We start from the raw sequence: 15,756 nt of genomic DNA, 5'->3' as shown, positions 1-15,756 counted from the left end.
AGACACAGCAAACACAGATACAGATACAACAGAGGAACACAGATACAGACACAGCAAACACAGATACAGACACAGCAGAGGAACACAGATACAGACACAGCAGAGGAACAGATACAGACACAGAGGAACACAGACACAGACACAGCAGAGGAACACAGATACAGACACAGCAGAGGAACACAGATACAGACACAGCAGAGGAACACAGATACAGACACAGCAGAGGAACACGGATACAGACACAGCACACAGATACAGACACAGCAGAGGAACACAGATACAGACACAGCAGAGGAACACAGATACAGACACAGCAGAGGAACACAGATACAGACACAGCAGAGGAACACGGATACAGAGACACAGCAAACACAGATACAGACACAGCAGAGGAACACAGATACAGACACAGCAGAGGAACACAGATACAGACACAGCAGAGGAACACAGATACAGACACAGCAGAGGAACACAGATACAGACACAGCACAGCAGAGGAACACAGATACAGACACAGCAGAGGAACACAGATACAGACACAGCAGAGGAACACAGACACAGCACACAGCAGAGGAACACGGATACAGAGACAGCAGAGGGAGAGACGGATGGAGGAGAGTGGCTCACCCAGGAACGCAGACGGAGACACCGTGCCGTTGCTCCGAGACACCATGACGCTGATGCCCGTCTCTATGAAGGGCACCGAGAAATCAATGACCTCTGACCTTTCCTCATTGATGGTCAGCGAGCCGACGGCCATGTGAGCGTTCTTCAGCACCACCTGCAGACAGACAGACAGGTCAATTATCAAACAATCTAAAAATACATATCTGGAACATTGGGATCAAGAAACCAAAACACAAAGTAAATTACAACTCTGTCGAACTATAAAATCAAATTATGAATTAGAAGAATATCTCTAGAGTGTCAGAGACACAAAGCAGAGACGGATCCTGACCGAGTACAGGCTCAGTGAGCACAGACTAGCCATCGAGACCGGCAGACACAGAACGAGTGTGTGACCTCAGTGTGTCTCACTACTGTCCACAGTGACCCTCAGCCTGTGTGTGTTTATATATTAAACACTGTGATATCAAATGTTCACACATGTTCTTATTTGTTACACTGTTTATTTAAGTTTAAATTGTTATAATGTTTTTCTTCTATTATTTTGATCTTTTCATTGTTACTATATTTCTCCACATATATTTCAAGCTTTGGCAATATTGTATTTTGTACAGTCATGCCAATAAAGCAATCTTGAATTGACAGACAGGTGAGAGACAGACACACACCCACACACACCCACTCACACAGTCACACTCACACACACACACACACACACACACACACACACACACACACAGACAGACAGACACCCAAAATGTCAGCAGTTGTCAAATTTCTAGCGGTTTATAGCCACCTCTACATGTGTGCACTATAAAAAAAAATCACATCAATACAGTTAAAGTTCGGAGAGGAAGGCTCGCTTCATTCCCAGCATTCATAGCTGCACTGTGTTGAGACGAGGACAGATATGGAGACGTGAACAGCAGATGTGAGACGAGAGATTCTAGATCAACAACAGACAGAAAGTGGGTTATCACGCTGTCTCTCTCTCTCTCTCTGTCTGTCTGTCTGTCTGTCTCTCGCTCTCTCTGTTGGTAATTTTAGCTCTAAATACCTGAACTTCACTTCACACGACTAAACTGGGGCACGACAGAGTGTGTGTGTGACTGTGCGTGTCTTACGATGGGGTAGCAGTGTGAGAAACGCAGAATGAAACCATGAGCATTTTTTAGCATAAAGACACACACAGCTGTCTAAATGAGGACACTGCATACTCCATAAAGACTTTGATTGTTTTTATAGACAGCTAATTATAAACACGAACGCACACAGACCCTCGCAGAGACCGATCACAGTCCTGACTTCGTTTATGAGCCGTACCTCTCCCACCATCCCGTTCCACGTGCCGTTGATCTTCTTGCCGTGTTTGCCGTTGGTGACCAGATAAAGGTCGTAGGTGAACTTCACAGACTTGGCGATCTTCTTCAGGATGTCGATGCAGAAGCCTTTACAGCAGCGCTTGATGTAGACGGCAGGTTCCCCCGTCTTATTCCTGGCAGACAGACGACAGAGACACGTGAGGGATCGGACAGATTTCTGGATTAACCCTCTGGGCACGTTCGGTCATTTTAGACCAAAAAAATCACTACTTTATCGGAATGATACAAAACTCGGTGACCTTTATGGCAACACTATGTGACCCCCCCCAAAAAATCATGGACTTGATTTCGAAAAAGCTAAATGGTCGTAAAAAAAAAATAGTCACACTTGTGTTGTTCGCAATCAAAAATAAGTAAATGAATGGAAAATACTCAAAAATACAAAAACACAGATGTGCAATCTACAAATCAACCACAATGCAGAAAAAGTGCACAGCAATGAAGGGCTGATAAAACGTAAGTAATTACGTCTGAAAACACTGCTCAGTAACTAAGCACAGCACTGAATATATGACTATAAAGCCATGTAATGCTTACACTATGGTGCTACAGATGATTTTTTTCCCCACAAGGTGGAATAAATCTGCCTCACTTCAATGGATTTTAAATACTTTTGCTCTATTTTTAACTTAAATACTGCATTGATTGAAAAATGATGTACAATTAGTATTACATATTATACATAAAATAGTCCGTATTTTAGATATGAATATTAATTAGACATGAAATACACTCAAAATGCAAAATATTAAAGAAAAAGATGTTACTGAAATTAAATATAGTATATTGATTTCACAAAATGAACATTATTACAGGATTATATGGCCTGCGGTCGAACAACACAAGTGTGACTCCCAAACGAACAACAGCAGAGGGTTCACAGTGAACCCACAGACGGAGGTCGTCAGAAACGATGGCGCTGACAGCAGAGTTGAATGAGTGTGTGTGTGTGTGTGTGTGTGTTTACAGTGATTTGAGCTGCTTGCGGCAGGGGACGGTGTTCCTCATGCAGGTGCCGCTGAGCGGATCCACGTCCTCCACCATCACGAACGGAGCCTCCTCCAGCGTCACGATGGACAGATGATCGTCCTCACGGTTCTCCGTCCCAGAGTAGAGCTCGAACCGCGGCCACACGTGAAACTTCATAGACAGAGAGCCATTCTCCCACTTACCCACCTGCGCACACACACACACACACACAAACACACGCGCTGGTGTGAGATCACACACTTCAGTGCACTCGCGAGCGTCACATCCACACGGCTCTTACTCTGTCCCACTGTCTGTCCTTGTTCAGCAGGATGATCACCAGTTTAGGGTGCATCTGATAGCCGTCCTCGCTGAAGGAGAGATTCCGGCCCTCGAACGTCACGTTCATCAGATACCTGACAAACACACCGCGACAGCACGTCATTACAGTTCTGATCAACTGCTTACACACAGAGTCTCTCTGAAAGCTGTCGCTCAAACAGCAGAAGCACACACCAAATCTGCAAAACCAGACACTAATTCTCAGCCTTTTTTTCTATTTCATAAAACAAACGCACAACTCTCTCTGTAACACACACAAATCCAACAGGAATTAATATTACGGCAAAGGTGTTTGCAAATGTTTGCTTCTGAGATGTGTTTGTGATATTTTGAATGCAGTGCTTCATTTTGCAAGAGATGTGATGCATTTTGTGTTTTGTGTACAATTCTTGGATTTGTGTGTAAAGTCTGGAAAATGTGTGTAAGCAGCTGAAAAAAAACCCCTGTAATAAGACAAACAATACTAATAGTGAATGAAAAATAAAATATTATTAAGAAGAAGAAGATGAAGAAATATTAAAAGAAACAATCTGTCTGTAATGAGTGTGAGTGTGTTGATAACAACAGAAGAAAGAAACAATAATTGAAAAACAGTAAGTAAAATAAAGTAATAATAATAAAACAACAATTACTACTATTAATAATATACTAATAAATATAACAATTAATAGGGAAAAAAGGAAGAATAATAAAGAAAAAACAAGAGAAGAAATAAGAAAAAAATAATAATATGAAAATAGGACAAACAATAAGTAAGAAGCAAAACAAACTGATGGATAAAAAACGGCAAAGATTGCTGTCATCTGTCTGTCAGTACTTATTGATGTTTTTATGGTTTCATTGTGTGACATATGTATTGTGTTGTTATGGCAACCACAACCACTGCAGCTTCCAATCTCCTCCCCTGTGTTACCATGGAAACCATCGCCATGAGAGAGACAGAGACAAAGAGAGAGAGAGAGAGAACAAGCTGCTCTATAGCACATCTCTGTACAGATCTGAGAAACACACACTCTCACACACTCACACACTCACACACAGACACACAGTGGGTGTTAGTGTTATAGTGTGTGTGTGTGCGCGTGTGTGAGTCTGACCTGAGCACCTCGTTGCTGATGGGGCTCTTCTTCTCCGGGGCCCCGTGGCACTCAGACTTGAGCAGCGCGTGTGGCCCTCGGTCTATCATCATGGTGGCGGTGGCCGAGGCGATCACAGCCACACCGTCACGAACACGCGCCTCCAGACCGTAATCCCACTCGTCGTACGACACCGAGATCATGCCTGCGCAGACGGCGTTACAGAACCAGGAACACGAAACAAACTTCAACTCAAATACAATATAACAGGCAGTTTGATTTGATGTACTACAAACTAAAACTGACATAAAAATGAATTAAACCTACACTCATCTCAACTAGGGATGCACGATATTGGATTTTTGCCGATATGTTGAAATTTTATCAACTCATTTTGGCCGATAGCCGATACCGATTTATTTATTTTTGTTTGGAAACAACACCAAGTCTCTCCTGTGCGGAAATTATAAACAATGACGTGATCTAATCGCTAGCACACCCTGAGCACATGTGAGTTAATCCTCTTATCGGCATAATTTTTCATATCGGGCCGATGCCGATATTGACATTTTAACCCATTATCGCCCGATATCGGTCCGATATTATCGTGCATCCCTAATCTCAACACACAAAAATGGCGTTAAAATTCAGATGAAAACGGAATATAAAGCCCTATTCGGAGAGAACTAGTTTTCTAAACAACGTTTGAGTTTCGATTCTTATCACCTGACGTCTGTGATGGTCATGTACTAATTCGGATGGGACTAACCTCTCCGTGTTTATTACAGAGGTGGGAGGGGCTGTTTTGTGCATCTGGGCGTCGCAGAGATCACACGCTCTGTATGCGTGCATTGCATATACTCATTTAGACTGATTACCATAGTACAACCACAGTTTTACTACAAATACCATGGTGAAGCTATATGGCTAGCATAGCAAAAACATGGTTAATGTGTGATTACTTTAGTGTAACAATTTAATTTTTTTATTAATTTGTAGTAAAACCATGTTTAATTTTCATATGTAATTAAAACATTATGTAATTGAAGGTGAGTAATCTTACCTGACGCTGATATTAGCCAGGCTTTACGTGATCTGGCTCTTGATTTTATTACTGTTATTTTTTATTTCTTTGCCGGTAGGCAAACATATCAAACATGAGCGCGATAAGAGCGTCTACGGTAATTCACGTTGGCCAAAACACACAAGGAAACACACTGTGAACAAATATTGTGGGCAATCACAGACATCGCATTCAGACGGGATTAAAATCGCTAAGTGTGGAGCTAGTCTGGTCCGCACGGGGCTAAAGCGAGCCTCACCTGTGGGAAACTCGGGCGGGATGTGGTCGGCGTCGCCCGCCACCAGAGACGGCACGATCCAGGTGTATCCGTAGCCCGTCAGGCCCACCGAGTGCGCCACCTCGAAGATGATGTTGGCCTCCTCTTTGGTGGAGTAGAGCAGGATGACGGGGCTCTGCAGCTTCTTCAGCTGGTTCTGGATCTTGGCGTCTCCGTCATCCACGGACATGTCCAGCAGCAGCACCTCCTCCAGCTCCCAGCCCACAAAACTGTTCTCGATGGTGCTGCGGATCTGAGGCATGCACATGACACATGCTTATTTCATAACTGTTTTATTTACTATTTGGGTTTATGCTTTATTTTTTAAGTTTAACTGTTTTTTCTTTTTTTCCCCGAGGCGTTGTTAGTTTCCTGTCATAGCTGTGCAAAGATTTGATTTCCAGACAGACTAAATCCAGAAGAACTGTGTCTTCGAGACGCTTCAAGAAAGCTGCCTGCAAAGCTCCTGAGAAACTCTGCTCAAGTGCAGCGAGGACAAAAGCTGCTTTAAACACAAAGGATGCTCGCACCAAATGTTGATTTCATTTAGTTCATAGAAGTTAATTGATCAAGGAAATCTATTTATGACATTATTTTTGACAGCATTTTTACACAAGTGCCTAAAACAGCACTGTAGCTTTGCAGGAGGTTTCTTGAAGCGTCTTGAGACACAGTTCTTCTGGATTTAGTCTCAGTTTGTTCTGTTTCTTCATGTCACTCCAGACAGACTGATGATGATCAGATCACATCTCAAAAATCTCACTGGATTATTACAATTAATGGCTAAATGAATGTTTGGAAATGTAAACTGATATTTCCTCCTGACACACTCCAGCAAAAGATAGAAATAACTGACTTAAAACCATAAAATACTAGTGTTCTAATCATTTTGTCCAGCACTCAGCATCAGTAATGAACTGATTTCCACAGGGGCATTTCTTCATTTCATACTTGAGGGCAATTTTATAACTATCTTAACTCATATAACAAATTAAAGGTTGAAGCTGCAATGTCAGTTTGTTGTTTATGCTGATGAGGGAATCTGTGAATGCATATATTCATCAGAGTTCAGTCAGCTCTCCGCGGGGACGAATCTAAACGCCTCTGATTGGATACCGCATTCAGAAGCTCAACAGAAGCGTGTTTGATTGGTTATAATGCTCAATGCTGCAGACTGCGCTCAAAAAAGGATTTGATGGAATTGTTTTTAAATAAATGAAATTCCGCGATCGACACTTTTCAATCATTTTACTCTACACAGTTCACTTGCCAGTCGATCTAGTGAAATGAGACCGAGGGTATAACACCTGTGGAATCGTACACAGACAGCACACACGGTGTTCAACTAATAAAGATCCTCATCGCAGGCCGACAGTGAAATTAGCAGATTTGGCTTCAACTGACTGTAGATCTGTATGTTCTCCGTGTTATGATAAACCACGATGATTCAGAGCGTGCAGGGAACTGAACGACTCATTCAAAGTGATTCAGACCATTTGCACAGGCTTGTTTGTTCAAAGCCTTGAACTCCGAAGAGTGATTCATTTGCGAATGGGGCATCGTTCATTATCAGCACAGCTAATCAAATTACCTTGTGCATTAAAACAGATCATTATTAGATTATTCCTCACTTAATTAGTAGATTTACAGGATGTTATGCATTCTCTTCATGCAGTTTCATTCGTTGTTGCGTAATTAAGGCTTTTAAACGTGATTTCTGCTGCTGGGAAGTTATTTAATAGATTTAGATTTATTGCAAAGGATGCTGATGGACCTGAGTGAGAATAAAAAAAGTTTAAAATAGGCGAGCAGTTTTCATTTCAGAATCATGCTAGGCTAAATTTCCAAAAATGTATGACTACTATATTATAGAAGTAACCACAATAAACCTGTACTGTATTACTGTATTTTATACTTAAATGTCTTAGCAAGCACTGTGTTGAAGGAGCAGATGCAGGACTGAAATGTGACGGAGCATCTCTTAACCACTTCTCCTTCTCTATCTGGCTCAGAACAAGAACCAGCTGAAGCCTCCCTGTAAGGATCACAATGAGTCTCTTCACTGGGTTTGGCAAGTCTTTCCCTGGTCTTTGTGAAGAAGTGCCAGTTCCCAAGTATGATTACATCACATTTTGTTGGTGTAATCTATAGATTGCTCCTGCTGACTATATCCAGCCTCTTATGAAGACTTCAGATGAAGCGGACTCTGAATAAACATACAAAACTCATCAAGGACAGCATGCTTTATAGCATGTACAGAAGTGCATAACAAAAGTCAACATACATAAAATATATGATTAACTGTGTAAAAATGTTTTAAGTTATTTTAAATTTGAATATACTACAAATATATTTTTATATATTAATAATTGAGGGGTGCACAAGAATCAAAAACATTAAACAATATTAATTTTCACTTAATCTTAAAATATCTTCACTTATTTGGAATGAATTTTCAAAGACAACAAACTTAACATTTACCATGAGATTAATAAAACGACAATGAACATTAAGATGTGATTGCACTTGACACACACAATTATATTTATACAGAGCGTTACCTTGGTAAAAGACCAAGATGTGGTTTATATAGCAAACATGGACTTTTACTATGGTAACATCAGCCTAAAATATGTTAACATGGCAGGTAAGGATAGCTGACCACATTAATCCTCAAATATTAGCAGATTTTGTCTTTTAAAAACAACAGTGATACAACTACTTGTGTATACTACACATACATGTATAATTTATATAAATAATGTAAATAAATTACTTTATAGTCTACTAATTACCAAAACTCTCAGTTCTGTCTCACTAACTCAATGTATTGCGATTGTTCGCTGTGAACCTCCGGGAACTATTTGAGGTCTACGTGAATCACGAACTTCTGCTGTCGCACTCTCTCTCTGTGGCTCTGGAATAAACTACGTGTTTCTTAACATGTATAGCATACAAATTGTAAAAAAAATAAAAATAAATAAATAACAAACTCCGCCCACTGTAGCGAAGTAAAAGTACAGTTTTTTTCATTAGAAATGTATTTGAATTAAAGAATGAAAAAAATCCACAAAAACCTGAACAGCAGAGGTGGGCAGAAACGAAGTATATTTACTCCGTTACATTTACTTGAGTATTGTGGAAAAACTGTACTTTTAAGAGTAGATTTAAAGAGGGGTACTTTTATTAACACACTGCTAAGACAATCATATGCAAACCCCACGTAAAAGTGAATTTTGCATTCGATGTCCCCTTTAAAATTGAAATAATCTTGATTCAAGTGATGAAGGATGAGACTAAGCAGTGTTGAGTCCTACTGTAAGGTTAACCCAGCCTGCTTTACATGTTTCAAAATGATTAAAGCTCCATTCACACTAAGAAGGATAACTATATCCACCCAGTCTGTTTATTCTAAGCGCACGCTCTTCTGCCGCTTTAAATCCTCTCGAGCAGGATGGATTCTGATTGGCTGTCAATGTTTGTATCGTTCATCAGCTGGAAATAAAATGGTTCTTAAAGTGATTCCAATGATATTGTTTCTCTGTGTCTTTATCGTTAACAGCTGTGCTGTGGACTCTTTCTTTAAAGACATAGTTCTAAAAATCATTCTCAATATTATAGTTATCGTCCTTGGTGTGAACAGGCCTAAAAAGTTGAAAACATTCATTAGAAATTTAGAAAAGTATTCAAAAAGTAATCAAAAGTACTTTAATAATTGAACAATTGCACTACTTATTACATTTTAAATAAAGTAACTTGTAATCTGTAACCTATTACATTTCCAACCTTCCCAACACTGCACACACACACAGCATCTTTACCTTGGTAACGAAGTCCTGGTAGCCGGGGTAGTATGTGGTGACGATGGAGAAGATGTACCAGTCGTACTCCTCCATGATGTTGAGCATGACGGATGCCTGCTGCTCGATGGAGGGACCGAACTGAAAGAACATGGAGTTATCGTCCTGCGGAGAGACACACAGCAGTCATGATCGTTTATATCATCACTTATCATCCAGCACTAGTCAGCTAGACGCCACTGTAAGGCATGAAGATATTATAAACATTGACATCATGACTGACTGTAAAGCTGCTTTATGTGAGAAATGCCATATAATTTGGCCAGGTTGAGCAGACAGTGATCACATGACCTGCAGGGTCACATGATCGGACATTCTCACACACACACGTTCGAGCCTCTTTGTTAAACACTCCCGTCGCTCTCCCTTGTTTGTGTCACACATATTGTGCATTCTCTAATTAAACTCATGCACATGTAATTAGTCCTTACAGCTTAATTAGAGCTGACCTCATTCTGACGCTCATTTTTAATTAAATAGTTGGCTCCTTTTAACGAGACCATTAGAGACGCTATTAGCACCTAAACCAGACCAACACGGAGAAACTACACGAGACTCACAGCCCAGAACATCATCACGCTAAAATACCAGTCCATAATCCATAATAACGCTAATCCACAATCTCCTGTCGTCTCTCTCATCAAAATCCAGCCACATATTAGTTTAGAGCTGTTTTGGTTTGTAAACGCTGCTTGATCTGTGCAGATTTCTCTCCTGATTCAGACCAGAACACTTTTTCACTATAGGAAGTGTTATTATGGACTCGGATTTTAGTTAAAAACATCATAATGATGGATTTGTTTCAGCTTTTGTCTTTTCAAGATGTTTAATTTTATTAAATGTTATTAATTTTAATAATATTAGCATTACAATTACCAACATGATGAGATAACACATGAAATGGTTCAAATACAGAAGAGATAATGTGATATCAGACAGAGAGCGACAGTCTGAGGTGATGTGAGTGTGTAACAGCCCCTCATCTCACACACACACACACACACACACACACACACACAAGCAGTTCTTCCGCTGTCACACTGTGGCTACACACTGCTTTGGCAGCTGTGCTTCTCTGACTATCCTGACATCAACACACACACACACACATTCATGATAACTCTTTTCAGTCACATTCTGACAAGCTAGATTGATTTTTTAAAAATTCAAACTAGATATTAAATGAATTCCTGTGAATGTAACCCTTGTGTTTTGTGATACAGTCATTCTCAGATGAAAACATCACAACGAATTTGTAATTTAATGCATATGTTTATGATAATGCTCCTCTCTAGAGTTGTTTTTCAAGCTATCGAGTTTATGTTCATTGAATGCTTTTTCTGAGGTAAATGTGACGTTACGTGACATTATTGATCTCATGCTGATGTCATTCTGAGGTTGAAACACTAATGGATGTATTCCATGACTCACGATTGTTTCTTCTGATGTTCATTTATGTTTATTTGCTGCTGTAACTAGTAGTAAAGAGGAAGAGATGATCACTTAACTATTTTAATTTGTGTTCCGAAGACAAACGAAGGTCTTACGGGTTTGGAACTACATGAGGGTTAGTAATTAATGACAGAATTTTAATTTTTGGGTGAACTATCCCTTTAAACTGTCTATAATGAGCCCCTTTAAGCCTAAGCTTTCCACAAATTCAAGAATTTCTAATAAATGTATTATCTTCAAAAGTGGTCCTGACTAAAATAATGTTTAGTAAAGTTCACACAGCAACAGTATGTGTGTGTTGTGTGTGTATATGTGTGTGTAGTGAGTGTGTAACAGATTGTGGCGTCCTGACAGCAGGCATCTTTGGCACAGAGCTCTGTGTAATTGACTGAGCACAACTCATACTCTCATTCAGCCATCTCTCTCTCTCTCTCTCTCTCTCTCTCGCTCTCTCCTTCTCTCTGTGATGATCAGCAGACAGCAGGAACAACGAGCAGGACAGAGGAAGGACGAACAGAAGGAGAGATGCAAAGAGGAGCAGCGTGACAGAGAGAGAGAATGTCGTCTGAAACGAGAAGTCGAGGCAGTAGAACAGAGAGAACGACGGAGAGAGAGATAGACAGAGAGGGGTGTCAGGAGGAGCCCTAAATATGTGTCCTAGTTTTGCGCTCTTTAAAGGGGAGCACACATGATACAGTCACTATCTAAACCAGGCCACAGAGAGAGAGAGAGAGAGAGAGAGATGGAGAAACAGGTGAGACTCTCTCTCTCTCTCTGTTGAAGGTCAGGCACTGAAGGTTGTCCTGTCTGACCTCTGACCCCTCAAGCTCTGTATCTGCTATCACTGTCAGCAGCACATCACAGACATCAGATCATGCTCATCACAAGTAGGGCTTCAACAGGTCACAGAACTCACAGTTTTCAGTTTTTGATCATTTTTTCAGATCAGCGGTTAGAAAGTGTAACTGTGCTTTCCATTTATTACTAAAAGCACTCTGTAAGCACTTTTTCAATTCCACTGCAAAACCATTCTAATTAGTCTATCTAATAAAATTCTAACATCATTAAAAACAAGTGAACTCTCAGCAATAAAATAAGAACAAATAAACTAATTACATGCACAGATAAATACAATAGAACGACTTTAGAATGATTTGAGTGCAAAAGCAGTGTGCGAGTTCTCTTTCACCTCTTCTTGTGCTTGAATGGTTTAAAGTCGCTTGAATGTTTACAATGGCAAGACTTAAAAACATGCATCACTCTATGATGGTTAAACTTTGCAGCCAATCCATGAACCGTGGGGCCTGTTCCGTATGGTTCACAGATCAACTACGATCTGTTTAAACCCTAATCACAAGAAGAACCTACACAGAGACTCACCTGCACTAGCTTTACCATCAGTTTTATCTGGAGTTATGCAGTCAGTCTCTCTAGATGGAGCGGTTCTAGGATTTCAGGGGGCTGAGCCCTGAGAGAGACCATTAGAGACAAACTACCTAACTTTACAGTGCCTGTGAAAACTGCATTACCGTATGAAGTAAATACACAAATACCTATTAAAGCTATAGAAGCTACTTAGTTAAGAGCAACGAGTGATTCTCTATTTTTGTTTGATTAACATGAGAAATGCATGGATCCATTATATTGACGCATATCTGACATTTTCTTGATTGTTTACATTCACTTAAGATGTTACCAACTGTGTTTACTTGGATACTTGTCAAGACAGCCATTCTGACATCATTTTGTGTGTATTTTCTCAAGAAGATGCAAAAGAGAACTCAATTCGGGGTTACACTTTATTTCGATAGTCCACTTTAGACATTCTACTAACTATAAGTAACTTTGTAACTACATGTCAACTACATATCAACTAATTCTCATTCATTTGCAACTACATGTCTACTAACTCTCAGTAGGGTAGGTTTCGGGTTAGTAGAATAAGTTGACATACTTGCAAAGTTTCTGATAGTCAGTATGTTGTATGTTGTGGACCCATCAAAATAAAGTGTTAGAAGATATTAAGCAGACAGTTTACTAATACTCTAATGACTGCTAGCTGACATGTAGTTGCAAAGTTACTTACTGTTAGTAGAATGTCTAAAGTGTTACCAAATTCGGTACTCGAGTGCTGTTGAAGCAGTACAACCAGACCAGCAGAAACCAGCATAAACTAGCCTAAACCAGCCTGGATCTCTCAGTACAGAGAATCATTCTAGCATAAAGTGACAGTTCACCCCAAAAGGATAATTCCTCGTGTCTCTCCAAACCTGAAAGACTTTACAGAAGATATTATGAAGAACACTGGGGCTCAAACAACAATGGAGCGCATTGACTTCCATTACACGGACACTGAGACACTCCTCAAAATATCTTCTGTTGTTCCACTGAAGAGCGCAAGTCATACAGTAAATGATGACAGAACGATCATATTTTGGGTGAACTATTCCTTTAATCAGCATTAATTTGTCTTCTGTTGAGCCGCTTTACAGCTGAAATTAAAGTTGTTTAATAATTGATGAATTTTGCAACATTACTACTAATATTTGCACATAACAATCTGTATCCCAAGAGAAATTAACATATTGGTCCAGGCTTCAAATTAAAACATTTAGACGTAACCCTCTCAATTCTTGTTTTTATGATTCTAATGTTTTACATTTATACTGTACCCCCCTCCTCCTCTTTCCGTTGTCGTGTGATTTGTTCAATTTTCATTTAAACATCTTCTGTGCTGTTTGGATGTTGCACGTTTGTTTTTCTTTATATTTTTCTGAATAATAAAAAGCAAAATGAAATAAACTGTATTGTATGAAGTGCTAGACAAACACGCGTGACCTGACTAGCAGTGAACGTTTGTCTGGTTCCTCTGTGAAGCTGGTGGTTTGACATTGTGAAGGTTGTACGCGGTTAGTGCTGGACAGGACGCGTGGGCCGAGCAGCGGTTCTTCATCTTCATCTTCATCAGCTTGTTTAGCGGAGAGAGAGAGACGAGCGCGGTGTGATTCTGCAGCGTTTAGAGCTCATGGCCTCGTGTGTGGGCGCAGCTCTGACTCACTGCCATCCGACGGCGACCGGATCATTTTCTCTCAGTGTCTGACGCTTCCAGCTGCTCATCATCATCCTCACACACACACACTCACACACACACACACACACACACACACACACACACCGTTTCCCATCATGCATCTCTTTAGAATTACTTGTACATTAGCACTGAAGTTTGGGGAAGATCAGACATTGTATGCCTGAGTTATAACAACTTCCTGTTTCATGGCAAAACATTGAAATATGTCAGGCCGCCACGGACACGCCCTTCAAGGAAAACTCAAAATCTTTGCAATTTAACATCACAGTGGGCTTTAGATTAGACTGACCAATCTGCTGTTGATCTGATTAAATCTCTGGGAGGAATTCGTTAAAATACTACGCCTGAAAACGGACACAAAATTTGCTGAGAAAATTCAAAATAACTGACTTCCTGCTGGGTTTCGGATTTTGCTTCAAGACACTTTTTTGTAGTTATTGGTGTGCTACATGTATCCACCAATTTTCATACATGTACATGAAACGTAGCGGGAGGGGCACTTCATTGAAAGTGAATAGGCGGTGCTATCGAGCCATTTTGCCACACCCCCATATCAGATATGAATTTTCGCCACTTCTATATACCGTATTGACCCGAATATAAGACGATGTTTTTTCCTTGGAAATACATCTGAAAAAACGCCGTCGTCTTATATTCAGGGTCTAGACTTTGACATGTCAATAATACACCCACAACAATAGGTGGCGCCAAAAACGCTTAAAACGAGTGTGCCATGAAATATGTAATGTAATGTGTGTTGTAAAGATCGCGAGTGAAAACAAATGAAAAAGAAAAGCTTACAGCAGCATGATCGTGACTGTCATGTTAGCCTGATGGGACCAAACTTCCTCTGTAAGTGATTTTAAAACATAAGACAGTACCCAGATTTGAAGACTACAATAAGATTTCACGTCTACTGATAATAACATTTTGGTAGGCTACTATGAGTTGGATAGCCTAATTGTTATATAACTCAGATGGGCTACCTGTTATTTCAATGGTATATCAAAATTTTCCAATGTCATTGTTGATACATTTTACCAGTATTTACCATACTTTCAAAACAAAAATTAGAATTGGAAAAATATGCAATATGAAAATAATTTAAGAATAAATGTGTTTTACAGAGAGAGAGAAAAAAAAAAAAAAAAACAAGATTTGGTTTTCAAAAAGCCTTTTTCCAACAGGTACATCTGGAAAAAGGGGGGTTGTCTTATAATCAGGGTCGTCTTATATTCGGGACAATACGGTAATAGCAACATTAGCGCACGCACCTTAGGGGCCATGATCATGGAGGAGCCTCCCTTCATGCCCAGTTTAACATCACAGTGGGCTTTACATTACACTGACCAAATCTGATGTTGATCTGATTGAAATCTGATTATACCCTGTATGATTGTGTATGTGACAAATAATAAAGAACCTTGAACCTTGATCTCTAGGAGGAGTTCGTTAAAATATTACGCCTGAAAACGGACACAAAATTTGCAGAGAAAATTCAAAATAACTGACTTCCTGCTGGGTTTTTCTCCAAGAGACTTTTTTTGTAGGTATTGGTGTGTTACATGCGTCTACCTATTTTCGTACATGTATATGAAACATAGCAGGAGGGGCACT

General features: G+C 39.9%; 1 protein-coding gene across 12 annotated transcripts in view; it reads right to left on the bottom strand.

Moving 5' to 3' along the window:
* The window catches only part of grin2ba (glutamate receptor, ionotropic, N-methyl D-aspartate 2B, genome duplicate a), a 67,914-nt gene that overhangs the window by 14,098 nt on the left and 38,060 nt on the right, over positions 1-15,756 (bottom strand). For all 12 annotated transcript variants that reach the window (XM_058769398.1, XM_058769399.1, XM_058769397.1 and 9 more), the window contains 7 exons: positions 9,558-9,701; positions 5,719-5,989; positions 4,418-4,601; positions 3,280-3,394; positions 2,977-3,185; positions 1,951-2,122; positions 628-781 (listed from right to left, as the gene is read on the bottom strand). In XM_058769398.1, the coding sequence (XP_058625381.1) occupies positions 628-781; positions 1,951-2,122; positions 2,977-3,185; positions 3,280-3,394; positions 4,418-4,601; positions 5,719-5,989; positions 9,558-9,701 (1,249 nt within the window). The remainder of the gene's footprint in view (positions 1-627; positions 782-1,950; positions 2,123-2,976; positions 3,186-3,279; positions 3,395-4,417; positions 4,602-5,718; positions 5,990-9,557; positions 9,702-15,756) is intronic.

This window comes from Onychostoma macrolepis, chromosome 03 (assembly GCF_012432095.1).
Source record: "Onychostoma macrolepis isolate SWU-2019 chromosome 03, ASM1243209v1, whole genome shotgun sequence".
Classification (NCBI taxonomy): domain Eukaryota; kingdom Metazoa; phylum Chordata; class Actinopteri; order Cypriniformes; family Cyprinidae; genus Onychostoma; species Onychostoma macrolepis.
The sequence above is the reverse complement of the archived record's forward strand: the minus strand, read 5'-3'. Positions and strand labels throughout refer to the sequence as shown.